Source organism: Botrytis sinoallii (assembly GCF_014898435.1).
Source record: "Botrytis sinoallii strain Bc 23 chromosome Unknown BSIN_031, whole genome shotgun sequence".
Taxonomy (NCBI): Eukaryota; Fungi; Ascomycota; class Leotiomycetes; order Helotiales; family Sclerotiniaceae; genus Botrytis; species Botrytis sinoallii.
Genome location: NW_024066058.1, coordinates 163,201 through 189,647, shown reverse-complemented (window position 1 = coordinate 189,647; position 26,447 = coordinate 163,201). Strand labels below are relative to the sequence as shown.

Sequence of the window (26,447 nt, the reverse complement as noted above, 5' to 3'; positions counted from 1 at the left end):
ATGAATTCAATCAATTATTAATCCAGTTCATCTTATGGAATTGTCCTTCTCAAACAAGGGATCAAAGGCTCAACCATTTCATAAAATGATCCTCTCGCTTTATAACAAACTGGCATTATTTTATCAAATCATTAAAATAATCGTTCAATTCGAATACTATGCGCTGATTGCTTAGGCATTTAATGGACAAACTAATCCAATCAAATGGTTTCGGGATTGGGGTATTGCCTACTCAAAGGCATCCGCATACAGACTTCTAGACACTCATAGACCATTAGCCACCCACACTTTCCTCAACACTATTAAAATCAGGATAACACCTTCGTAGGCTCAATGCAAAATCGATAAGATCGATGAAAAGATTCACTTAGGTTAAGAATATCAGACGCTTCAACAGGTAGCTACAATATTCGGGGGTATTGTGAGCCGTGATGCTGTATTACCTAAGGCAAAAGGAATCTATACTATCGAGCAGCCCAAACCACCTATTCCATCCAAAGGAATTTCACAAAATCAATCTAAGGGTTCCCATTCTGATAAGAACATTAGGAAAGCAAAATATCCTTATATGTCTAAAAAAGATAAACAAAGACACAACTTTCACAAATAGGATCCTAAGGATTATAGCAAAATGGAAATTGCTTTGACCAGAAAATGTATTGATCACCCAAGCACAACTCTTTCCGCAGATCAGATCAAGGAGATCAAACAAAAGATCATGAATGAATAAAAGCACCTTCACAGCACTTTCAGGAATAAAGGATAGATAAAAGGATTATCTTATAATACCACTCTACCTATTGCCAGAATGCCAAACAAATTCATAGATATTATTATACTGAAGGTATTCGCAACCAACTCGACTTCAAGACCAGAGTTTGAATTCTATAACTCTATTTTCCTTGATAGCTGTAGAGTATTGCATGTTGTTAACGATATATCTCTTTTGAATAACCAATCATACTATCAATCCTCCGAGGATAATTAGGTGGACTCAGGACTAGCATCCTATCAAGTTGTTGGAAGAGGCTAGAAAATGATAAGAGGTATTCTTAATAATAAGGATCTGATCCTTACAGATATTGCCCTGATTCCTGATTTCCATGTCAATATTGTTTCCGAGGTACGATTGTTTAAACTAGGTTTATGATTTAGTGGTTTCGATATTATTCTACGCTTTGGGGATATAACGGAGAATAAGGTATATGCTTAGTGTATTAGATACAGCAACCTTGTATTCTTAGAAATAAAGCCTTATTCCTTTTATTCTTCTATTCCAATCTCAAATTGTAATCTTATGTGTCCTATTGCTTTTTGTAAAATCAACAAATCCTTTAGACAATCAAGGGACACCCCAATCCCAAAGGAGGATCAAGTAGAATTATAGCATGAGAAAGCAGAACATCTTGAAAAGGAAGTGCTTGAATACTTAATAGTTGCTGCGAGAGGAATAAGGATCAAAGGCCCTCTGAGATAAGAATGCTTTAATTGTGTATGTATACACGCAAAACAAATAATCTCTAGAGCACCTAATAATTGTTAATTACCCAGATCGTTTTATAAGATACAATAGGATTTGTTTGACTTCCCTCGTATATTCAACAGAGTAATATAACTGTTGGTTATTAAAGAAATATATAGCAGAAAGCTGTTTAGCTATTTCTTGGTAAGAAGGACCTATGATGAGGTGTTCCTGATCATTCAAAGTTACTTTGCCTGGGTTTACAGGAAGTATGGATTTTCAATTGTGGTGATCAAATAGGACAACAATATCTTTATTATTAGAATCATAGGTTATATAGTATTTGAAAAATGAATTGAGATTAAGGGAATCGAGCTTGAACTCTCCTTTAGCCATACTTATGAGATTAATAAAGAAGCTGAACAAGTGGAGCAAGAGTTAATAACCAAACAAATCAAAATACAGTTATTTACAGGGTTATCAATCAAGTTTTGGGTAGAGGCTATAATGGCTGCTATCTATCTCTATAATATTAGTCCTCTGAAGGCGAGATTATTCAAGTCATTGAATCAAGTGTTAGATGAGTGGTTCCGATTATACCTGAAAGAAGGTGATCTGTCGCTTACTATCAAGATTATTGATGATCTTCGGCCTGACTGGAGTTCAACTTATAGATATGGATGCCGAGTGTATTCTTTGAATAAGGAATGTGAGGCTAAAGTATTAATAAAATGGTATAAAACGAATCCTTGAGTATATGTTGGGTATTTAGTTGGGTATATCCCTGGCATACGGATTTACTGCATCTGGATATCAATGCTCAATCGGGTTATTGTCTTTTGGAATGTTGTTTTTGATAAAACGTTTATCTATAAATAGGATTACTTTAGCTAATAGGTTAATGTTATGCCTGTGAATTAGCTGAGGCGATTAGCTAGACTGTTGGATATTACTAATTATATAGATATAAATGGAACCCTTATCGAAAACGATGATAACAATACAGACACCTTTATCGTATTAGCAGGCTAGTTATTATCCCTAGACTTATTCATTATATACACTTCAAATAATTAATTATCTTCTTTACATTCTGAGAATTCTGAAGAAGGTGATTATCTAGGGAATAAAAAACAGAAAATAAACAAAACATTGAGCAAAGGGAAGTTCATTCAACTGTCCCCCGGATCATTAAACAGCTCTTCGATGCTAGGAGATAGTGGGGATCTATAGCCATATATTGCTTCGATGCTAGGAGATGTGAATGGAAGATTGGCTTTTATTATTCCTATGGATTACAATACCTAAATACAGATAGAATATAACGAGCCCGTAAATTTAGCTACTCAGAAATAAAAGATAACAGTATTCGATCCTGGGAGTTTCGTTGAAGAAAATAATAATAGTTTAGAGGTAATGGATACAGAAAATATAGGAGTTTTGATTGTAATATTCAGAACAGAATATAAAAGTAATTCTGATTCTTTATTGATTAATTATTCATCCTATACCCGATACTATACAAAGTCTTTTCGAAAAGCAGTAGACTAGAATCCAAACCCGGAATACATTATAAAGGAGCTTGATTCGCTAAAGCGATTATCTAATCAAAAAGCAATCAAGCAGTCAAAAGAAGTTTCAATTTTTCAGAACGATCATCTCCGAAAAAGAGCTCGCAATATGATAATAAAGATTCCTAAAATTAATCTGAATCCATTTCAATATCAATTATTTATAAATAATCAATTAGACCAAGCACAATTGAGTCCTCCTCGAAAAAGACACAGGCGGAATAGTATATTCTATACCAACATTTCTGAGTTCGCCCGCTCAAGGATCAATCCTGGAAATCATAGTAGAATGTACAAATCCCTATATAATTTCCATTCTACCTTTTGATCTAATCTCGAGAAGATTAAGGATCAAAAGAAAAAACACTTCTTCATAATAATGTATAATATAATCGCCGCAGTGGTTGCAATGAAGAACGTTTAGCCATTCGATCTAATAATTTCAAATTCAAAAGATAATTCATGTATTCACCTTTTTCAAATGCCCAAATGCTCAAGTCGATATCAATAGCTTGATAAGTATATCCTAGGACCATGGTTTAAAACTAATTGTCAAAAGGAGATCGATAATCTGTGTTCAAGGAAAACATGGTGTAAGATAGACTCTGAATCAGAGTCTACCAAACCTATTCTATTGGTTTGGATATTCAATTACAAAAGTGATAATCAGAACTTTATTATTCGATGCCAATCATGTCTTGTAGTAAGGGGAGATCTATAGGAGAAAATTATAATTGAGAGTATATATACAGTAATACTTGCAAGTCAATCGTTTCATATCATAATATCTCTAGTTGCGAAATATGATCTTGAGATCAAGTAATATAATATAGTTAATGCTTTTGTGAATATACAACACGATTCAATTGGCAATCTTATAGTATGCTTACTACCTGATGAATTCAAGAAACTAGGAAAGAATGTGATCATTAATAGAGCTTTGTATAGGCTTTGTGATTCACCATCCATCTGGTTTAAGGATTTCACATCAATTCTGAGATCAATTGGAATGATCGGATGTATAGAAGAATCGTGCATTTATTTCAACAAGGAGCATACCGTGCTAATTCTTTTCTTTATCGATGACTTCCAGGTCATATATTATAAGAATAACGAACCTAATGCTACGAAGATCACTGATCAGATCAAGTCAGCTTACAAGCTCAAGGATCTAGGTGATACTAAATGGTTTCTGGGGATCAAAGTTCTGAAAGACAGATTTGAAAAGAAACTTTGACTAGCACATGATACCTATATTGAAAAGATCGCTAAGAAATTTAAGCTCAATAGAGGTAGTGTGTATATACCACTATCAATCATCGAATTTATCAAGTTTGATGAAACAGTTATCATATCAGTAATCAAGGAATACCAAGAAAAGGTAGAATCAATACTGTACACAGCAATCACAATCCACCTTGATATTGCATTTGCAGCCTCTCAGCTAAGTCATTTCCTTACCAATCCATCTCCTGATCATATGAAAGCTGTTGATCATTGTATCATGTATTTATAGAACACTCGCTTTTTATCCATAGAATACAGTTCCCAGCCAATCCCTCAACTTCTAGTATTCTCAGATACATCGTTTGCAGACGACAAGGAAACCAGAAGATTATCTCAAGGGTATATCATGTCACTCTTCGGGGAACCAGTTTCTTGGAAAGCATCATGTCAATCTACTGTAACCACTTCTATAACCAAAGCAGAATTGTTAGATGTAAAACGAACAGTAAAAGAAACAATAGCCACTCTACATCTTTTGAAAGAGATCGATCTTATAGTTCAAAAACCAGTAACCATTTTCTGTGATAATGCACAATCAATATGCCTAGTAGTTGAGGAGAACGAATGGATTACTACTAAACTTAGGTATATTGATATACAGAATATATGATTACATCAAGAATACGCCAAAAGAAGTTTCAATATCACCTACTTATCCATTGCCGATATAATAGCAGATAAATTAATCAAAAATCTGTCTTGACAGAAGTTCGAGCGCTTTCGATCAATACTCAATCTATAGAATATCAGTATGTGGATCAAAGAATTAAATTAAAAGGCCAGCTAAAAATATATTCATCTCTTCCTTTTGATCGGAGATTGAACTCTTCTAGTTGATCTGGTACACTTCCTGGCCTTTTCCTTTTCTAAGAACAAATCGAGTTCGCACTATTTGTTCTCAATAAGCCTCTTCGCTTTACAAGCCTCGTTCTCAAGATATCGAATAAGGACTAGCAACTTATCTTTGTCCATAGAAGCCTTCAAAACCGAATCCTTAGAAACATACTTTTTAATGGAAAAGTCCTTTCTCGTGAAATCGATTATAGTGGTTTTACAATTAGCAGACTTGCAAGCCTCAGATTTTGCTAGAAGCTTTCAAAAAGTTTTGCGGAGCTTTTCCAATCTCTAGCTTGGCTATTAATACTATAATCGATTGGGGGTGGAAATAAGTATATACCTTTTTATCCTATATCTTATAAGTATTAGCACAAAGTTTTTCTATAGAAACTATAATATCCAAAGCGACCTCATACATATGTATTTTGTAACTCCAATAACGAATGCTCTTGATACAACCGAGATCCTTATGGCAATCATTTAAGATCTTTGTTTGCCTAGAGACCAAGGATTTTATACAGCCAAGACACGGACGATCGTTCACTAGCTTTTTAGTAAACTTGTTAGATTATAAGAATCGAGCTTTGGTAAATGCTCTTGACAAATCACTTTCAATTTTCATATATTAAAGATCTGTAAAAAGCAAATCGTTATCAAGATTATTATCGGAAGTATAGAGATTATAGAACCTATGCTCATCAAAACTATTATACAAGGGAAAGGGAGTGTGAAAGTAGCTATCCGAATTGCAAAAAGGATGATATTTAGTAGGCGTAGCGGTGATTAACCCAGATCAGCCATCAAAAGGATTAGGGATTCCGAAGTCATCCGGATCCTCACACTTGATCTTGACTAGTTGGCAATCTTCCCTTGATCCTGTAAGAATCGCAATAGCCTCTTGAGAATCAGGAATAATCACTCCTTCCAAACTATAAAAGGAATACAATTCAGGATTGTTACAATAAACTCCTGGGGTAATATTATACAAGGTATGCTTTCGAGCGGATTATATTTAGTTTTGAATTAGTACATAATCAATCCAGAGATAATAACAATATCTACTTTTAGTGGGGCTATAGGCAGAGATCCTTATTATATAGTAACAGGAATAGGAATAGAGGGAATAACAATAATAGGGGCAAAAGGAAATACGGGGTTAATAACATTTCCTAATAAAGGGTATTAGCAGGCTTGATGTATTCAAACAAGAAAGGCAGTATAATTGGGATCGGCAAGGTTATCATTCGATGGTAAAGCAGAAAGGAGCAGTTGAGGAAAACCAATCAAGAGATTTCCAGGAAGGTTTTCGGGAAGAAATGGCTACTGAATCAATAATCGATTAGTAGTAGGGCTTATAGGAGTAGGAATAGGATCAACAGTAGCAAGACCACTCGGACGAGCAGTCAATGGTGTTGCCGGAGGATTAGTTGCTGTTGGAGTAGGGGACCTTGGGAGTAGAAGTGAATTATACTCAAATATAGGTTCAGAAGAGAACTCATTATGAGTAGAAGGAGAAAAAGGAATAGCAAAGGAATACTTTCTTGGCCGACCACGGCGCCCTGTTTTTTCAGGGTTTTTAGACCGATCAGGACCACGTTTGTCAGGAGACAGGTAATCCATTCGAAAGGAAACAAAATATGATGGTATTGATATCTAGAGAAAAAAGAGTTCGAAGAAAAGGGCGTGTATTATAAATCACATCTGCCCTGCACATAGGCAAGATCATTTGATCAGAGATTGCCTGGACCTTTTGAATGTCTCTGGCAACCTAACGCTATTATTGTTATGATTATCAATTCAATTACTCTATCCGGATAACAATGCTGATATTACAGTATACATCTGCGGATACGAGGATTAGAATCTGTATTCTCTGTTTGTAACGGCAGATCAGCAGGCATATGTAGCGAAGTGAGGCTTCAAGAAAGCATTTACTTGCGATCCTTTGAAAATTTTCAGGCAATATGGTGGAAAATGAGAGATATCACCCCATAATGCCTGAATCAAACGACTTACCGATAGCTAGGGGCGCATCAAAATTTCCTTTGTATTACACTCTCATATCGATTATATAGGGAATGGATATCAAAGCCCTGCCATAGTAGGGATAAAATGGTTTCATTGTATGATCTAGACCACATTGAGGCTCCAACAAGGTGCAACTGCGCTAATTTCCTTTGTTTGTTTATGCAGATCATCGCGATCTGGGGGGTGTATGACGGAAACGGTGTTGTAGACCACATGGATCAGATCATGTGATGGTCAGGTATTCATTATATAGAATACTCCGGAGCGGAACAACGATAACCGAATCGGCCACAGGACTGATCACCGCTTTCGTGATCGGTACCCGAAGATCACTCAGTATATAATCCGATCTCTTCTCTACGAGAAGAGATCAGTTCTAACTGTAGATGAGGAGATATACACATTCTTATACTTATACCATTATTATCCAATCATTCCCCTCCATCGTGATATGCTATTGTCCTGTACGATACTTATATTATACTAAAGTTTATATCAAATTGGATATTATCACTATATTCAATAAACTATGGATTGCAAAAGGTTACAAATGGAAAACCGCTTTTACAACTTGTTTCAGCTTATTCGAATCCTTGATGATATCTTTTAGTCTTTATAATACTTCTGTCTTGTTTCAGAATTATATTAATTATATTCTTTTTGATCTCCTGGATAAAAATTGTACAGCATACCTAAATAATATCTTGATCTATTTTGAGAATATTATAGATTATTGAAAACAAATTTGTAAAGTTGTTTAAAGACTTATTGATACTGGATTACAAATTGATATTGACAAATACAAATTCGAAACAAGAAAAACGAAATACCTCGGTCTGATTATTACTTTTGATGGTATTGAGATAAACCCCGATAAGGTTAAGACTATTCTCGAATGGAAGTCATTAATTAAACTAAAAGACCTCCAACGCTTTTTAGGGTTTGCCAACTTCTATCAACACTTCATTTACAACTTTTTTAAAATTATAGAACCTTTAAACTATCTACTGAAAAAAGAGAATATATGGAATTAAACTATTGATTAAAAGAATACCTTTGAAAACCTGAAGTATACCTTTACCTTCGCTCCAGTCCTTGCAATGTTTGATCACTATTATTGTACAGTTATCGAGACAGATGCTTCCGATTGGGCTGTGGGCGGAATACTTTCTTAGTATAACGATAAAAGCCGACTACACCCGATTATATACTTCTTCTCAAAATACAACACTGCCAAATGCAATTACGAGATTTATGATAAGGAACTACTAGTTATTATTAAGTCCTTAGAAAAATGGAAACCCAAACTATATAAAACTCAAAAGTCATTCGAGATTATTACTGATTATAAGAATCTAGAGTACTTCACATCGACAAAGATATTGAATCAAAGACAAACTAGATAAACTGAATTCCTAACTAGTTTCAATTTTTATATTATATACAGATCGGGTTTTAAAGCAATTCGCTCTAATGCATTGAATAGGAAAACAGAAGATTGCTTTGTACACACCAACCCTAATGATAACTGAATCAAGAATCGCTTATAAACAGTCCTTTTGAAAAGAGTATTCAATATTACTATATTCAAGAATCTTATCCAATAAACAAATAACGATATCGATCTTACCGCGGCGCCTATGGATATGATTATCCCCAATATTGAGAAGCTAATTAACAATCTTATCGATAAAGCATACAAATCATCCGAATTGGTTATTACCATGCGTAAAATACTTCAGAACCCAATTACTCGTTATTGGTCACTATCGATTCGAAAAAATCTCTAAATCGTTTTTCAAGACTGTAGATTAATCAATAATAAAATTTTCTATTGCGACCGTTTCTTTGTTCTCCTTTCTGTTGAGCTTTGTATCCAGATCATATACCGAATGCATTCCATTAGTCCAACAGGATATTCCGGTTGAATTAAAACTATTAATCTTGTTTCCTGTATATACTGGTAGTTTAATATATCGAGGGAAATCGAAACTTACATACAAACCTGTCAACTCTACTTCTAAACCAAAGCCTTCCGTCTTGCTGTATTCGGATTCCTAAAACCCCTACCAATATTATTTCGCTTCTGGTCCGATATCTCTATTGACTATATTATACCGTTATTAATCAGTAAACACTATAACAAAAAGCATTAATATATTGTTATAGTTGTTTGCTATCTAACGAAAATGTATTATTTCATTCTGGTTATAAAACTATCCACAAAGAAGCTCGTCAATCGGTTTATCGAAAAAGTCTACTACCTACACAATGTATCTGACAATATAGTATCTGATAGAAATTTACAATTTATATCAGAATTCTGGAAGCATTTATTCGAATATCTATCAATCACTTTGAAATGATCCTCCTTATTCTACTTCGAGTTCGACAGACAAATAGAGAGAATTAATGTTATGGTAGAATAATATCTTTGGGCTTTTATAAACTTCTATTAAGATGATTGGTATAATTAATTCCCACTCGCGGAGTTTGCGCTTAATAATATTACCTCAGAAACTACCGGCATATCCCCATTCTTCACTAACTACAGTTTTCACCCACGCCTTGGCGTTGAGCTCTTTTCACCTATTCCCTTAAATCTATTATATTAATACAAACACGAATTCCTAAAAGCCAATGAGATTGCAGATCGATTTGATATTATCCTAACAAAATTGAAAGCCCTAGCTACTCAATCCATTCAGAGATATGAAGATTACACTAATAAGACTCGTATCAATATTTTTCTATACAAAGAAGATAACAAAGTATAGATTAATACTAAGAATATAAAAACCAATCGCCCGATAAAAAAAGGTAATAATAAATAAAATAACCCTTATAAAATTCTAAAAGTTTATAAACAAGTCTATCTACTCCAGCTCCCCACTAGTTTTAAGATCTTTCCAGTATTCCACAATTCATTACTCCGACCACTCTATTACTCATCTGGATTAGCTGGTTAAGAAGCAATCAACAAAACCGAATCCTATCAAAACCAAGGCTATATTCTAAAAAGAGATAACAAAATAAACAAGAAAATCAAGCAATAGAAATTCGATAAACTATTTGATTATTATAACGAGGACAAATTTTATTACCAAATCAAATGGAAATATCACCCAGCATCTTAGCAACCTGCCGAAAACCTTTACGGCCAGGAAGATACAATTATTGCTTTTTATTTAGTAAATCCAGATAAACCAAAACCACCCACTTAAATAGGTTTCAAAAGATCTACTACTCCTAATCCCCCACTAATACTTACACCAAACACACCCCCAAATCAAGGCCAAGACAAACCTAAAAAGCTCCGGTAATTGATTACTACTCCCAAGAAAGTTTATTTTAATTTAATAATAGAAATTAAAGTATTTTAATATTATTTTGTTTTCTAAAAAGTCAATTAGTATTGCAATCGTAGACCGATCACCTTGAGCAGGGGATACTGTCACAGCGCCAACTACATGATCTATAGTTGCCTTCATACCTCAGGCACAGCATACTAGCGCGCCCTACTTCCTATAAGTAGGGCTTCACTCTTCCATAGCTCTTCTACCCTTATGGTACAATATAAGTCTTTACCCGTACCTTGACAATAGCAAATACAGACTCAGAAATAGAAAAGATTAATGCGAATAACGATAAAGCTGAGATTATATATTGACACTTAGATTATTTCAATTATAATTAGATAGATAAGCTAAAGAAAGCTTCAAATAGATTACATTATACTAAAAGAAAAAAAGTACTAATCAAAAAGCTTACGAGCCTTGTTTTGTAAAGAGAATAAACAAGCATTTCAATAAATACATAGTTATTTATATATCTATAAAACTATAATGTTTGTATATAAATCTATTAGGAATTCAAGAATCTTTTGAAAATGGAAATAGATACTTTATTACAGTTATTGATAATGCAACAAAAAGAATTTGACTTAGATTCACAAAAGATAAATCTATAGAGATTGTTGTATCTATATTAATGGATTTCATTAATTAGATTGAAAAAAAGTTTAATTATAAGATTACTATTATTAGAGTAGATAACAGAAAAGATGAATTTGAGATATTCTTTCAAATAGAAATTGGAAAGAGAGGATTGATATTCGAACCCTTATTTCCTGAAAAGCATTTTATGAATGGAGTAATCAAAAAGAAGATTCAAGATATTAATACTATAACGAGATTGCTGTTAAGTGAATTAGGTATTAAGTTTAGTATGTAAAACTTACCATCAAATATACTATATATCTGAAGAACAAATCATTTATTAAAGTATTACTTTTTAAAAAGGTAGAAATGCTTTCTATATCAATAACGCTATATAAGGCTATATATAGTAGATAGTCTAACTTTAAAAAGCTTAGGATATTTGATTATAAAGTGTAGACTAAGAACCTCCAGCAATCAGATTTGATAACTAAGAAATTCGAATCTAGAATACTCAAAGGAGAATATATTATGATTAGAATGGATGGAAATAAAATCTATTGCCTCCTCAATCTTTATATCAAAACTATTATTAAAATAGTAAATACTGATTTCAATGAATATAAATACTTATTTAAAGAATTCAAAGAAAAGAATATTCTAGAATTGCCCGGAACAAAAAGAAAAAGGAAATCTTATTTATATGATAAGCAAAAGGCTATGAAAAGAAGAATGTAATTAGTAATACAAGAAGATGTATAAGAAAATATATATATCAATAAGCAAGAGGAAGTTCAGATCTAAAATGAGCGAGAGGAAGCTCGGATTTATTCTTTGCAAATACTATAGTAGTGATAACTACAAGGAACTGGATATCTAATACAAAATGTATAAGTACCTCTATCTTCAAAACAAAGAGTATAAATAGTTATAAAGATTTCAAGAATTAAGTCTGTTTCGATAACTACTCTAGTTTGAAATACTTTGAATGAAAGTTGTAAGAAATAGTTGAGAAAGATCTTTAATAATCAGATTGTTTAGTATATAATTATATTATATACTATCTTTATATACTCTGAAGATCTTTTAGTTAGTAATTATAATTCAATACTTAAGGAATTAGTAGAGCTTGAAGATATTATGTGAGGGAATGTTTAAATATAAATAAAAGCGATTAGAAATGAATTACAGAGTCTTAAGAATAATAATACCTTCGAAATCATAAATAAAGCTATATCTATAGGCCGAAAGCTATTAAATAGTAGATATATTCTGAGAAATAAACTAGATTGTTTTAGTAAGTTGATTAAAAGAAAAGCAAGATTAATAATTAAAAGATATCTTTAAGAATATGGAATAGACTATCAAGAGACTTTCGCTAATATAGCAAGATACTCGACATTATGCACTTTATTAATAAAAGCTATAGTAAAAGATCTAGAGATTGATAATATGGATATTAATACTGCTTTCTTGAATAATAAACTAATGGATACAGAAATCCTTATGGAAATATTAGAATTTTTTGAAGAAATCTTTCCTGAGATCAAACTCAAAAGCAAACTATATCTCAAACTAAAAAAGTCACTTTATAGCCTAAAACAAGTACTAAGAGTTTGATAAACTATAATTTGAAAATTCTTTAAAGAGATTGGACTTAAAGAATCGATAATAGATTCGAATCTTTTTATAGAAAAAGGAGTGTATATCCTACTATATATAGATAATCTATTGATAATAGGAAATTGTATTAATATGAATTCGATGAAAAAGATAATTGGAAGTTGATGGAAATACAAAGACTTAAGCGAAACTAATATGTTCCTAGATATTCAAATAGAACAATATCAACAAGATCGATTACTTAAGATACATTAATCGAATTATATGAAAAAGATTTTATAAAGATTTGAAATCGATCTTACTGATACAAAAGATTTGCTTTTACCTTCTAATATAACTATATGAAATACGAATAAAAATAAACTCCTTTATCAAAACAATACGATACTATATCTTTAGATTATTGATAGCATTATCTATTTCTCGAATTACACTCAATCTGATATAGTATATACTATTGGCCAGCTTGCTTGTATTATATATACACTAAAGGAAAGTCATCTAGTACTTGCGAAACACTTATTTCAATATCTTGCTAATATATACTCAATAGGTATAGTCTATTTAAATCGATTAAATATACTTATATACAAATATTAAGCTTATATAGATTCGACTTAGAGATCTATAGTTGATAGGAAATCTGTTCAAAGAGTAGCTCTTATCAGATATGGAGAAGCTATAGTATAGTCTTTAACAAAATAGAAATCGATATCTTTTTGTATAATGAAAGCTGAAATTATAATAACAAACAAGAATACAAAAGAATTAGTTTGGATGGAAAAGCTAGTGAAAGATTTAGGAGAATGCTTTGAGGAAAAGCTCTTTATTCTAACTTTATATTACAACAACACTAGTAGAATTGATTGGATATAAGAGAATAAGTTTTATAATAAGGTAAAGCATATCGATATTCGATGGTACTATATTCGAAAAAATATGGTTAATATCAAAAGACTATATATTATATGGATTCCAGGAATTGAATAGATAGCCGATATCCTTACAAAACAATTTATATATCTTGACTTTATAACTTATAGAAAGGTTTAGGATTGGATTTGGAATACTAAATACAAATATATCAAAGAGAATCAATAGTTGTATTTGGTCAAATCAGTCACCTTAATCGATTTAATTGATTTAAATCAAATTGATTAAATTAACCAAATTGATTAAATTGACCAAATTGATCAAATTGACCAAATTGATCAAATTGATAAAAATCACCAAATACACCTATTTCAACAATTTCATCAGGTTTATCAGATTCACTATATTCACCAGATCTGTCGAATTTATCAAAAATTGTTCAAATTGGTCGAATTAGTCAATTTATTATGAATTGACCAAATTAACCAAATTGACCATTTTAAGAAAACTATGTAGAGTAATAGATAAGTTGGAGATCTATTTACATAAGATTGGATTTGGATTGTTTATTATATTAAAAAGGTGACCCTACGATTCGAAGATAACAAATCCGAAGTAATTCGTTAATATATATATAAAGAGGATTTTATGAAAGCAGATTGATATTCGAATTGCTAAATAGATTGAATCCGATCTAATATAAACAGGGAAAACAGGATTCAAACAAAGAGTATTCTTATACTGCAATACGATATTAAATTGTAAAGCTGTCGAACTCTATTAGAAACGTAGACACCATAGGCAACTCTGGAATGTTGGTATTGTTGCAGGAGTTAATGAAGCTTTTCACAAATATATATATATATAAAGTTTATATAATTTAGATAATAGATTTTTATTATAAAGAGAATATTGGAAATTATATATATAATATATGTGTAACACATACATATCACTATAAAACTCCTTCTTCGGACTTCCCGGATATAGATCTGATATACATACTTCAATATATCACTCCTTATACGTAACTTGCTGTCTATTTCTGATAATATTAAAAGTGCGAGTATAAGATTAAGGATTAAGATATTCTATATAATATAGAATATCTTAGTTCTCTTTCTTCTCTTTTTATTGAAATATAGAGGAGAAGAATAAAGAAAGAAAGAAAGAAAGAAAGAAAGAAAGAAAGAAAGATATGTAATTAATTTAATATAATTTAATATAATATGATATGATATGATAGTAATTGTAACTATAACTATATTGTAAGTCTTTAGATAGATAATCAAGTAGGTAAATAGATAGGTATCATAATCCTAATCCGGAATCCCAGCGGTAACCTTAAATAAGCAATTTATTTATATTAATTAGCGTCTGTTTTGGACCTCCCTAAGGGTATTTAGACGTGCTAAGATAAGGAACTATTTGAGCGCGTGATCGTCGCGACCGAATTTAGCAATTTAACTTCAATGCCAGGGGCTATTCGCTCCTCTGAAAAATAAGCAAAATGGATAATCATGTAAGTAATTAAGCAACAAACACGACTAACTTCCAGCCCCCAAAATGTTTCATTCATTACTCTCGCAGTATCGCAACAGGGAAAAGAGTAGGTTGAACTCATAACTCATTACCCAAAACACAAACACACGACTGACTATTCTTTCACACCAGGTGAGAAATTAATTAATTATTTCCATAGGTAGGTAGGTAATCCCAATCCCTTCATCCTCCTCCACTCCACTCGACTCCGCCACTTCCTATCTCCCACTCTCAAATCAACCCCCCCGCACTATCCTTCACCACCTGCGCCACATTCAACGCCAAGCTCAACTTATTACTCGCAAGCGCCCTCTCATAATACACCAGATGTTCCCCATTGTAAATCGCACTCTTACCCACAATCCCCAACTGCACGATTCCCGTCTTCAGATCCGCGCTTGCGAGTACCTTTGTTTGATCCATCGTTCCCGTCATCGGGAGGGTGTTGTTTCCGGGTACGAGGGTCATATTTGCGATGGTGGAATTCCCTACCACGCCCGTGGCGGTGGAGAGTTCCAAAGTGACGTCGCCCATGGCGATGGTCATGTCGGAGGGGTTGGGAATATATGCGTAGCCGGAGAGATTGGGGCCGGAGAGCGCAGTGAGGTTGACGCGGACGTTGGTGACGTTGAATCCTTTGAGTCCGTTGAGTCCTTTGTATGTGGATGTTTGGTTGTAGTTTACGGTGATGACGGGGAGGGCGCCTTCGTGGAGTTTGGTTTTTCCCACGAGGGCGGTGGTGACGTATTCGTTGGAGAGGACTGCGGTGGTGTAGTCCGAAAGCGCGTCGATGCTGACGATTGATACTTCTTGGTTTTCGACGGAGATGGTGGATTTAGGATGGAGAGCGTGGATTTTGGGGAGAGAAATGATGACCATTGGGGATGAAGCATATTGTCCATTGGTGACTAGGTATGAGGAGGCGTTGAAAGGGTCAAGAGTAGGTGTGTACATTGAAGGACTGTGAAGAATTCCTACTTGACTGAGAACAATGGTGTCCGGCGTTGGATCTGTGAATTTGAGTTGTGTGATTTCGAGAGAAGAATCATTAACACCATCTTGAGCAATCTTAGGCATAGCGACATAAACACTATTCATGTCAGTACGGGTATCAAGATATCGGATATCTGGAGAAATACTTACAGACATAATGCAATGATGAGAAATGAGATACAGAAAATTATAAGATGAATCCACCAAAATCGAGCACAATGTCTTTTTACTTTTCCACCGAATGATCTCTTTGCTGGTGGATTTGTCTCATATTGTTCAACCTCCGCTCTCTCCACCTTTTGATCCGAATCATCTAATCCTCCTACCATTTTGATTTTCAACGACGAGTTTTGGGGATGATCGCAAATATATCGATTTGCTCGTAGGATCAGTTACTCGGAGTTATTTCCGCTGGTTGGTGGATATGGAATTTGAGATGATAATGGTAATTTATAGTCGAATATTCATCCAATAAATCTCATCTGATGACGTCTCACAACCATTAAACAAAGAAATATAATTCCCCTATAACGATGACGATGATCAAAAAATGGAACAAGTCGAATAAAGAAAAATGGCGAACTTTCAATACTTCTATATCTCTTGAAAAAAAAATCCAAAGTGGAGAAAGGAAGGGGGATCAATCTAATGTGGAGTTATTGTAGATATGTACAGAGAGAGGGGTCTTTTGACTAGGGGGGGCAAGTAAGATATGATCGAAAGGGTAACGAGTGAAAGTCTTGGATCTACTTTTGAATTCCCCATGGGGAATAATGTCCGATTTGAAAGAAAAGGTGTAAAGCATGTGAGCACATTTTACACAATTACCAAAAAATGAATGGCAAAAAGGGATTTCCAAGTGGCTGATTTGAGGTCTCATCGTTTCGCAATGACCGAAGAGTACCACGAAACCTCGTAGTCACCACGATAATTCCTCATCAAATCCACACCTCTTTAGCTGAACAGCTCTGTTAAGCTTTTTGGCGTAATTAAAGATACGATCTGGTATACCAATTAAGAAGGAGATTGCCACACCTTGACATTGATGGTTAGTTGTGTGACTGTCATACAACATTCCATCTCGTCTACCGAGAGACTAACACGCACCACATGTAACATGGGAACCATGCACAGCCTTCCATTACTATTCACGTAAGATGCATTTGTGCTATACAATCAGATGTCAGATCTCACCATGAAATTTCCTTTCGGTGTATTGAAGTATTGAGCCTCGGTGGATCATGGACGGAACGGCGATGTTCTTGTATTAGGCAAAGCTCGTCATGTTGGTTTGAACAAATGTGTATGTTACCCCGGAATATATCCTTGTCGTTACAGCGATCAACTTTCGTTAAGATTTCTGAAGTTGGTGTGATGAGGTGGTGTTGGTTGGTATTGGTTGGTTTGAATATCGTTTACTCGCGTAGAGACCAACATTTTACTAGGGGGCTTGGGTTTTGAAATTTGAGTAATTTGCTTGGGTCACCAATTGATTTGTTAGGAATTGTTGTCGTTCATGAATTGAAGAGTTGAAGAGATTGAAGAGGTTGGAATGAAATATTTGAAGAAAATGTCCCCTCCCCTCCCCTCCCCTCCCCTCCCCTCCCTTCCCGTTCCTTCCCCTCTTCCCCATATGATTTTCTTCTGCGTCGAATAAAGGTCTCAGATTGTTAAATTGTGGATATAGCTGAATAATAATTAAGCTTAATTAAATCTCTTTCAGCCAATCACATATCAAGGAATATCAATTTTCTTCCCCCCGTTAGATAAGTATCCATAAATCCATAAATCCACAATCCCCGCCACATTGGGGTATCTCGATGCTCCGGATCTCGGCTTCTCCACTACTGAAGCTTGATCTTGTACTGAACAACAACACCATCAAAGCTCATTAATTTAACTGCCGCCGTTGTCTCTACTGTTGTTCGGACTCAAGAAGGAATCTGATCTTGTGTAGTGTAGTGGATATATGTAGTAGTATAGCACAAATTAGTACTGACTTCCGTGCGAATAATTCTTCCGATGTACGAGTATACGAGTGGGTTTAGATGCGGTATTCATCGTGATCTATCTTTTCCATCGGCAGTTTATAGAAACTAGAACAAGAACTAGAACTAGAATTTTCCCTTACGCATATATCGATATCAATATCCCGTTCAAATTCACATTTCGAAAAGACTAAAGGAAATCTACCGAATCCATAAATTAATGATCTTCCCTCCCATACACACTAAGGAAACCCTTAGCAAATCTTCATCCCTATCATCCTTAAACTTTATCAAGGTTCAATCATCGGCCTTTCACATGAATCTAATTTGTGACCGAGGAATGAATTTCAGCTCTCATTTTGTTCTATCGCCGGCCTATCTTGTCTTGAAACAATGATAATTGCGAGAGATACATATTGATCACCCCGATTCACCCCTCATTTCTGTTGTCTACGATACATCAGAACCCCGCTTCGAGTACTTTGGATATGCAATGACAAGCAGGGTGCAAGATATGAGGTATGAGATAAGGCATATGGAATACAACCTCACTATCAACAATCTCCAGATAGTTTAATACAGATGGAATATCAAGGTAGGATACGGTAGTGATGGATGAAATCCGAAATGCGTGCATGTAAGTGTGTAGGTAGGTAGGATGTATTGTAGATATGACGATAAGATATAATACAATATGACATACCGTGAGTTGCTCTACATATGGACCGGCTAATTAGGTGTGTATAATGGGAGAGACAGTAGAGAGATCAATAGGTATTTTCAGATAAATATTCAACATTTGTTAACGCCCACACCACCACATAACACCCCGCATTTGAATCATCTACATACGGATATTGCCCAGAGTTTTGCCCAGATTTCTACCCAGAATTCTGGAATAAATGGTGAAATCAGATTATGTGAAAGATTTTCATTGATTTTGTTGTCGGATCAACATATTGAATCGGTCAATGTGTGATTGTGTGCATACTCGGCTAGTGGTGGCATAAGGTTGACAGCCTATACGTAGGAGAAAAAACAGGCCGGAATTGACCAATGCGTAATACCTCTCTCTCTACGCGTTGTTTTGGTGAGGGTGCACGTACCATTGCGCAGTGGTCAATTCCGGCCTTTTTTTCCTCCTACGTATAGACAGCTTTTCAGAGACATTTTGGACTATTGCGGTGGTCTTGGTCCGTAAGATGGGATTATATATACAAAATCTATCAGATTCTCGAAACACGAACAGAAAGAACTCTCAGGACATTTGGAAAAGTCTCCCGAAAGAAATGACACGGAATCCTAACATTGGGAGAGAGAATCTCCGGACTTTCAGATGAAAATGCGGGGGGAAGTGGAAGGCTTAGAGAAAGATCCAGACTTGATATGTTGTCATTGCCAGTAACATTATGTTCATAGGCTATTGAAGATCAGATGAAAAGTGGAGTTGTAGTCCATAGACTTGTGATTTGACAACTCTCGTCCTCATTCATAGTTCTAGATTGACAAGAGATTGGATTTCTGGGAGTGCACGTGCTCGGGGGGAAGTCTCAAATGCTATATCACATTTTTTGGTAGAGTAACCTCTAACTGGTGTTCAATCACCCTTTTTGAATATGCGAATATAGCTTACAGATTATCTGGACTCAACTAATTCATCCATTCAAGATCATAGTGCTATCACCCGAAAATATCACATATCACGTGATACACACAAACATTGTGCACCATACCATCCAACCAGTGCACGTTCCCATTCGTATTCTTCCCTTCAAAATGGAGGCCACCAGTGAAAGGAGAAGAAATATCCTCAAGTTATACCACATACTGATTAGAAATTGATTAGGCATCCTCTAACAATATAAACTTCATTCATATCCAAACGAACCGACCAAACACAGAATTCACAAACAATTTTGTTGCACGTCGGACTTTGGCCAGACCTTGGTCTGTAAAACGCCCCTGAGAAACTACCTGGAACAGATCGTGGCCAGACTCACATCTAACATTGCATACCTAGGTAGGTACATCTAGACCATTTAAGATCGAGATGCAGAAGCCCTTTTTGACACGACACGACATGACTTGACATTACGATACAAAGTATTCAATTCAGTAATGCAATGTTGGGGATTGGTGTTATACATTACTGACATTGAGTATCGATGCTTACAAAAAACTCCAAGTTCGAATAGGTAGGTACTTATACAAATATGAATAGTCAAGCAACCAATTCGCCAATACGAATATGATCAACAACAAACGCATACTGAGATCCTCAATTCTGGATACAGTCCCGAAAAATCCACTCCATTCAAACCGACTGCAAATTTGAAATAGTTAGTGAAATTTATCTCTAATAAAACCTCACATACCGCACCACCACACCAAGAACGAATGAAAAGATTCAACTCATACCATCATCTTCCACCTTACGAGGGCTGAACCAAGTCGAACTTACATTTCTTCGCAAGAAATAATCACGACTTAAAGCTACCTAGGTACCACATTATCACACTCAAAGATTCACCACCCGGAATTCACGTTCGTAATTTATTAATATCAATTTTGATTTTCGAGCAATATGAAGCCGGGACTGCGGTTTGTATTGATCCTGCAGAATGTATAGTTACATATTCTCATTGCATTAGCGAGAGCGAGGAAGAATGGAAATCCAAACCACGACAATGACTTTTATATTATACTGGTCTTGCAATCGATCGAATGTCGTGTTTGGGATCGAAAACATGATTTGGCGCTGTGGACTGTTGTAACGATGGAAATTGGTGATGATTTATTGGGGATAGTATCCCAGAATTCTCATTATGGAATAGGCAGTACAGCTTCCGGATCATGAGATATGCATTATATGTATTGGACATCCGGGAAGCGATGATTTGGAATCTCAGGATAATTGAAAGATGAAGTATATTCTTGTTGAGGTATCGAAAGGATCTTTTTGTGGGAAGAGATAGGGATAGGATCCGCATGAGAATTCAGAAATTGGAAGCTTGAAATATGATGCGTGGATTTATTGGGACATTCGAGGTACCCTGGTGAGAGCTGATGATGGTTTGTTAATTGGATTGCATTCTTCGTGGGATGAGAATACGGTGATGAGACATGGTGTTCCGTTGGTGGCGATGAGAAGGTTTTTGGAAGGATGTTTACTGTGTGTGATGGGTTTTGGAGGGATTGAAAATTGATGATTAAGCATCTGGTGGATTAATAGGAGGTTGGTATGAGATTTCTGTGTTTGGGGAGTAGAGATTATCTAGGGAATGGACACTATGAATACTACGTTAATGTTCAAGTGAATAAGCTCGAAACTCCCTCCAGAGAAGTCTCAGAAGTCGCACTAGTAGGTGTTCTTTGATTTTTGCGTCTTGAGGCGCTATATATTGCGCACTTCTTGCGAAAGTTCGCATCTAGTAAGCTGGCCATTGCGGAAATCGATTTTAGGGGTCAAATTTCATGTTGACTCGCTTCAACTGGCTACTTGGGGCGATGATATTATTGTTTGATTGAAATATACATGCATATCAGTTCTCGAGTACCCGCTCTACGCTCTTTTATGTGCTGTAATTAATCAAATCATCAACCTAACAAACACAAGTTGATATTCAATCTCCAACTTAAAATCTCGCACCAGGTATGTGATCTAGATTTACTGCAATGTGTTTCATACATTAATTGTTTTTTTTACTTTGATAGAGCCTTTTGATTATGTATTTTACTTCTCCTGGTATCTTTCGAAGAAGTGGGATAGGGGTTTCTGGTTTTGCTGGGAATGAGATGGGGATGGATATGGATATAAAAGGGTGGAATCTATTGCTTTTGGTTTTGTGTAGATGAATGATATGGCGTATTGTTAGGATAGGTTGTGGATTCCTGTAAGGTGATTGACATCATGGAAACGTTTGACATTGCCAATCATCGGTGGATAAATAGGAAGACGATCTAGACTTAGGGCAAAGCAAAGTGAAATTGTGTTTTCTGTGTTATTATTGTGGTTTTGATTTCATCTGATGGTGGGTTTTTATTAGCTACAGTACATATTGTTACTGTCATTAATACTATGACTATTAATTCTTCCTCGTCGAGAAAATTAGCCTCAAAGTCCACGAGATATGTAAATATATCTGAGCCGGTGCTTCTGACCTCAAGCACAGTTCTATTCCTCGAATTGAGAAGTTCTTTCCAGGAATATTTTATGTAATGGTTTAGGTGAAGGAATACTCGCGGTTATGAGGAACCCTTTTCAGTGGACTATCTATGTGAAATCACAGACTGCGAAAGTGAGCAGACTAGAGAATGTATCATTTGATCCACATGGACTCGCTGGTATAAATGTGGCTAGCTAGTCTTGTAAGTAGAATATACAACTCATATGATGCATGAAATACTTACTTCGAAAGGAGTTGATGTTTTTTTCTTCGGAGAAGAATCTCCTATGTCTGTAAACTCAACGAGTTGCGGAAATTTTCAGCGATGGGGATAGTTACTGGAAAAGAGAAAATCGGAATAAGAACTCGTTGTGATTGTCAGTATGGATTTTCATACTTGTGACTTTTAGATCAGATGATGGTGGATTATATTATTGTCAATACTCTCGCTTGTGCTAATTCTCGACGATGATTTTATTGTCATCGAGATCTTTCACGTTTGTGTTGACAAGTATGAGACGATAGCGAAACCCAATACAAGAATCCTCGTTTTATTCTCCATGATTCTGTTCAGATTTGTGGAACAAATCTTCGAGTTTCTGACGGGACAAAGCTCAGTGCCGACACATAGACCGCCTTCTCAAGAGTAGCCAAATTAATTGGAGTTGGTTATCTGGATCGAAATCCCTCTTAAATAGGTAGCGAGTGATGGTATGATTCTCGGATCAAGATTCTGTGAAGTGGAATTCACCCTCTCATTTTGATTTACTGATTGATATTTATCTACAACATCGCTTATTTACCCCCCTTCCCCTCATCAATAAACCAGGTCATTCAATAAACGCTAAGGCTGAGCTATTCCAGTGAATCATAAGCCCTTCAAACTCAACTAAAATATCAATTCGTCTATCAACATAAATACCTCTCCATATCTCTCCTACTTGACTTCATGCATACCTCTCCCACTGGAATCTAGGCAAAGTTTGGAAAACAAGAGTGTATGTGCACAGGGCGGCCTTGATAGAACTGTCTCGCAACTGAATTATGCGTTTTGCCATCAGTTTGATGAGAATGATTTTGTCAGATCCTGGGGTTTTTGCGTGTCTGTCTGGCTAGTATTTAATGTCTTGCTAGTGTGAAAAATTGGCAGAGATGTGATGAGATAGATTTTACTGTCGTTTTATAGAGATTGTTTTGTTGTTATCGATGAGTATGAGTGTTGCTATATCGTCTCTTGAACAAAAAATCTCCTCTCTATTTAATAGAACGTCAAATTCAAATCAACTGTACAGAAACGGATAGTCTGTCTTACAAAGATGTCATCGCGCGAGATTTCTGCTTCCGCACTTGACTTTTACCGAACAGTCTCTAAGAAAGTAGACGATCTTTATAGCCCGCCTATAATTCCATAACAGCGGGTTATCGTCTAGATGCTAGAATATCTCTGAAACCACTGGATAGAGGGTGATTCTCGTAGTAAAAGAATCCTCATAGCCCAGCATATCACATTGAGCCTTTGAAGATAGTGAATGACACCCTTTACTTTGCTCTTTCTTCAAAATTCAATTCATAATACATAAATAGATACAAAGAGTCTTGAGGATCAGCTACAAGAACATCAACTTGATACAGCTCGCTACCGAGGAAATTCTGATTCGTGGATACGTATAGATGGCCCAATAGAAGTTTTTGCTTATACCATGGAGCCATCTGGGAAAATAGGAGATTTTCATTAACATCTCATTTTTGACAGTCACGCTGTTAAACTTAATGAAATTTCATTTTCATTGTCAAAAAACTTACCACTGACTCTCAAGAACCCAAACTCGATTCTCCTCCTACTCCCAAAGGTATCACCATTTTCAAGTTTATAACACAAAAGATCTGCAAATCGAAACAAGAGAGTGTACTCGAATATTTCTTCACTTCAGAATCTTTCCTGAATTCTTCATGGATACCTGGTTTATAGTCTATGGATTACCTATGAAGGGATGCGGAGGGTTTATATATTCTCTTCTCTTGTCCTAGTGACTACGGGCTTGTTCATATGTATTAATCAAACAAGAGGAACGCCAAGAAGAATTTTCTGTACATAGAATATCTATGGTACGAAAACGATCAAACTAGAATGAATCTTGTATCCCACATATTGAAGTCTAGACTCTGTGTATGGAGGTATATAAGCTGTATAATTTTCTCTTCTTTTCATAAACATGATGAGATATCCTAAGAAAATATGGACTTAGGGGGAATACAATAGCCAATTCTTCGCTCCTAGCAACTGCTATTCTCTGCTTTAATATTTTGAGGAGAGAGGGGGGATTCGGTGTGCTAGATGGGGAGTTCAAGTATAGCGATAATGAAATGACTAGATGAGTTGACAATAAAGAAATACTACTCACTACTGGCTCTGATTTATTTTCATCATTATAAAAAGTCGAGACGATAGCAAGTCAAGCTGTCAAACTTAAACTAGACATATTGAAAAACTCGAAATATCTTCCAAATGATACCTAATCAAAATTGAAAAAAGAAACGTTGCTCTAAAAATATGACACCAGCAAGCAGATTTCTCTGCCTAACAGATCAACTTCATTGTATCACCAGAAAGGGAGGATATAAGAATATCCGAGACAGTTATGACAAGCGAGGAGTCTTTTTCAGCCATCTTGATAGGCTCATTGAAGTCATCAGTCATTCTGGCAGGATTGACGATCTCACAATCAAGCCGAAGAAACAAGATTCTTTCCCCTTGATTGGCTTTAGCCGGTATACCTTATTCCAGGTCTTGTTTCATGGTGCGACTTTGTCGACTGCCGCAGAAGAAGCTTGTGACCACATCGATGTGACGCGCACTCAGTACCAGAAAAGCAGAACTGTCGATGGCAGAGCGCTTGCATCGCGAAGGAGTGTAACGCCCAGTAGCGATGGCAATGGTTGTTTGAGCGACAGCGATTCCAAGTCTAGAAGCGACGACGACGGAAATTCGAGCGAGTACGAGCCGTGACGTTCGAGGATAAGCAATTACAGTCGATTGTTGGAGCCAGACGAGCAGTGCCTACTAGCATACAAGAAAGAGCGCATCTTTGGCAAGTTCCCCGGCGGGACTCGGCCCGTGATACATACACATTGGAATATGGTCTCGCCCCGAGGTAAATAAGATTGGTTCCCATAGGCGAATAGACAACAGCTCAAGCTCTGTGCCTCCTTATCCCTTGGTATATGCTGGGACGAAGGACTGAAGGAATCTTGTTCAGTGGCTGTTAGTCTCCGTGCGCACGGGCTAACTTTACAAGCGGCCAATTTCTCTGGTGAAATCCCTCTTATTATGTATGAAAACATCAAACTCATTATTTATACTACAAAGAATAGTTCATATTCCAAAATAACATTTATTCAGAGGTTGTATATATTATACCGAAATGTAAACATTTATAATATATTACACTGTGCTGTATTATTCTTAAGAAGTGGGGAGCTAGTAGATTCACTACTATTCTCAAGCTGTTTATATCCCCCCAAATGCGCTATCATATCAGAGGTGATACTCTGACAAACCTCACTGTATTTTGTCCAGTCTTTCTTAATTGCATTCTCAACAAGATCTGTCTGAGGGAGCCATTGTGTATTCATCATTTCGCCAAGTGGGTCCACAAGCATCGTCTTCGTCTTTGCACAGATTTCGACTCCTCCTTTCTTTGCTGTTCTTATAAGTGTCTCTTCTTCTGTGCCATCGAGAGTAATACAGGGCGTACCATCAGTCAAGACCCGAGTTCTCTTTTCAACTTTCTCCAGCGCTGTTTTAATCTCAGTTGCGCTCATAACAATCTGGCCAAAAAGTTTCCCGGCAGCTGGATCTGATTCACCGGCCTTGCTCACGCCCTCCAATTGCTGCTCATCTTCGAGTCTCTTGGTTTCGATACTCTTTACTAAGTCCGCAGCTTTCGTCAAATGTGATATCATAGACAACGTACACTCTCCTATCTGGATACCTAATCCCGTCGAGGGAATGGACATTGCCACCAGTTGCTTGCTGAATTTCCCAATGCCCACCCGTGATCTAAAGAGATTCATCTTTCTGTTCTACAGAAATTATCGTAGACAGGGTGTGAGCAGTAACAATCAAAGAATAAAAGCGC

At 35.7% G+C, this 26,447-nt stretch overlaps 3 protein-coding genes across 3 annotated transcripts; 1 reads left to right on the top strand and 2 right to left on the bottom strand.

The window, feature by feature from the left end:
* Positions 1-14,961: 14,961 nt before the first annotated feature.
* EAF02_011317 (uncharacterized protein) lies at positions 14,962-16,799 on the bottom strand. The gene is made up of 2 exons (XM_038907364.1): positions 16,305-16,799; positions 14,962-16,251 (listed from the first exon to the last, which is right to left on the bottom strand). The coding sequence occupies exons 1-2, from the start codon at positions 16,481-16,483 to the stop codon at positions 15,393-15,395; spliced, it is 1,038 nt and encodes a 345-aa protein (XP_038752844.1). The 5' UTR covers positions 16,484-16,799; the 3' UTR covers positions 14,962-15,392.
* An 8,060-nt stretch (positions 16,800-24,859) lies between these two features.
* Positions 24,860-25,315, top strand: EAF02_011316 (uncharacterized protein; the record flags this gene model as incomplete). Its single annotated transcript, XM_038907363.1, has 1 exon — positions 24,860-25,315. The coding sequence occupies one exon, from the start codon at positions 24,860-24,862 to the stop codon at positions 25,313-25,315; it is 456 nt and encodes a 151-aa protein (XP_038752843.1).
* A 425-nt stretch (positions 25,316-25,740) lies between these two features.
* On the bottom strand, positions 25,741-26,382 carry EAF02_011315 (uncharacterized protein; the record flags this gene model as incomplete). Its single annotated transcript, XM_038907362.1, has 1 exon — positions 25,741-26,382. The coding sequence occupies one exon, from the start codon at positions 26,380-26,382 to the stop codon at positions 25,741-25,743; it is 642 nt and encodes a 213-aa protein (XP_038752842.1).
* Positions 26,383-26,447: the final 65 nt, after the last annotated feature.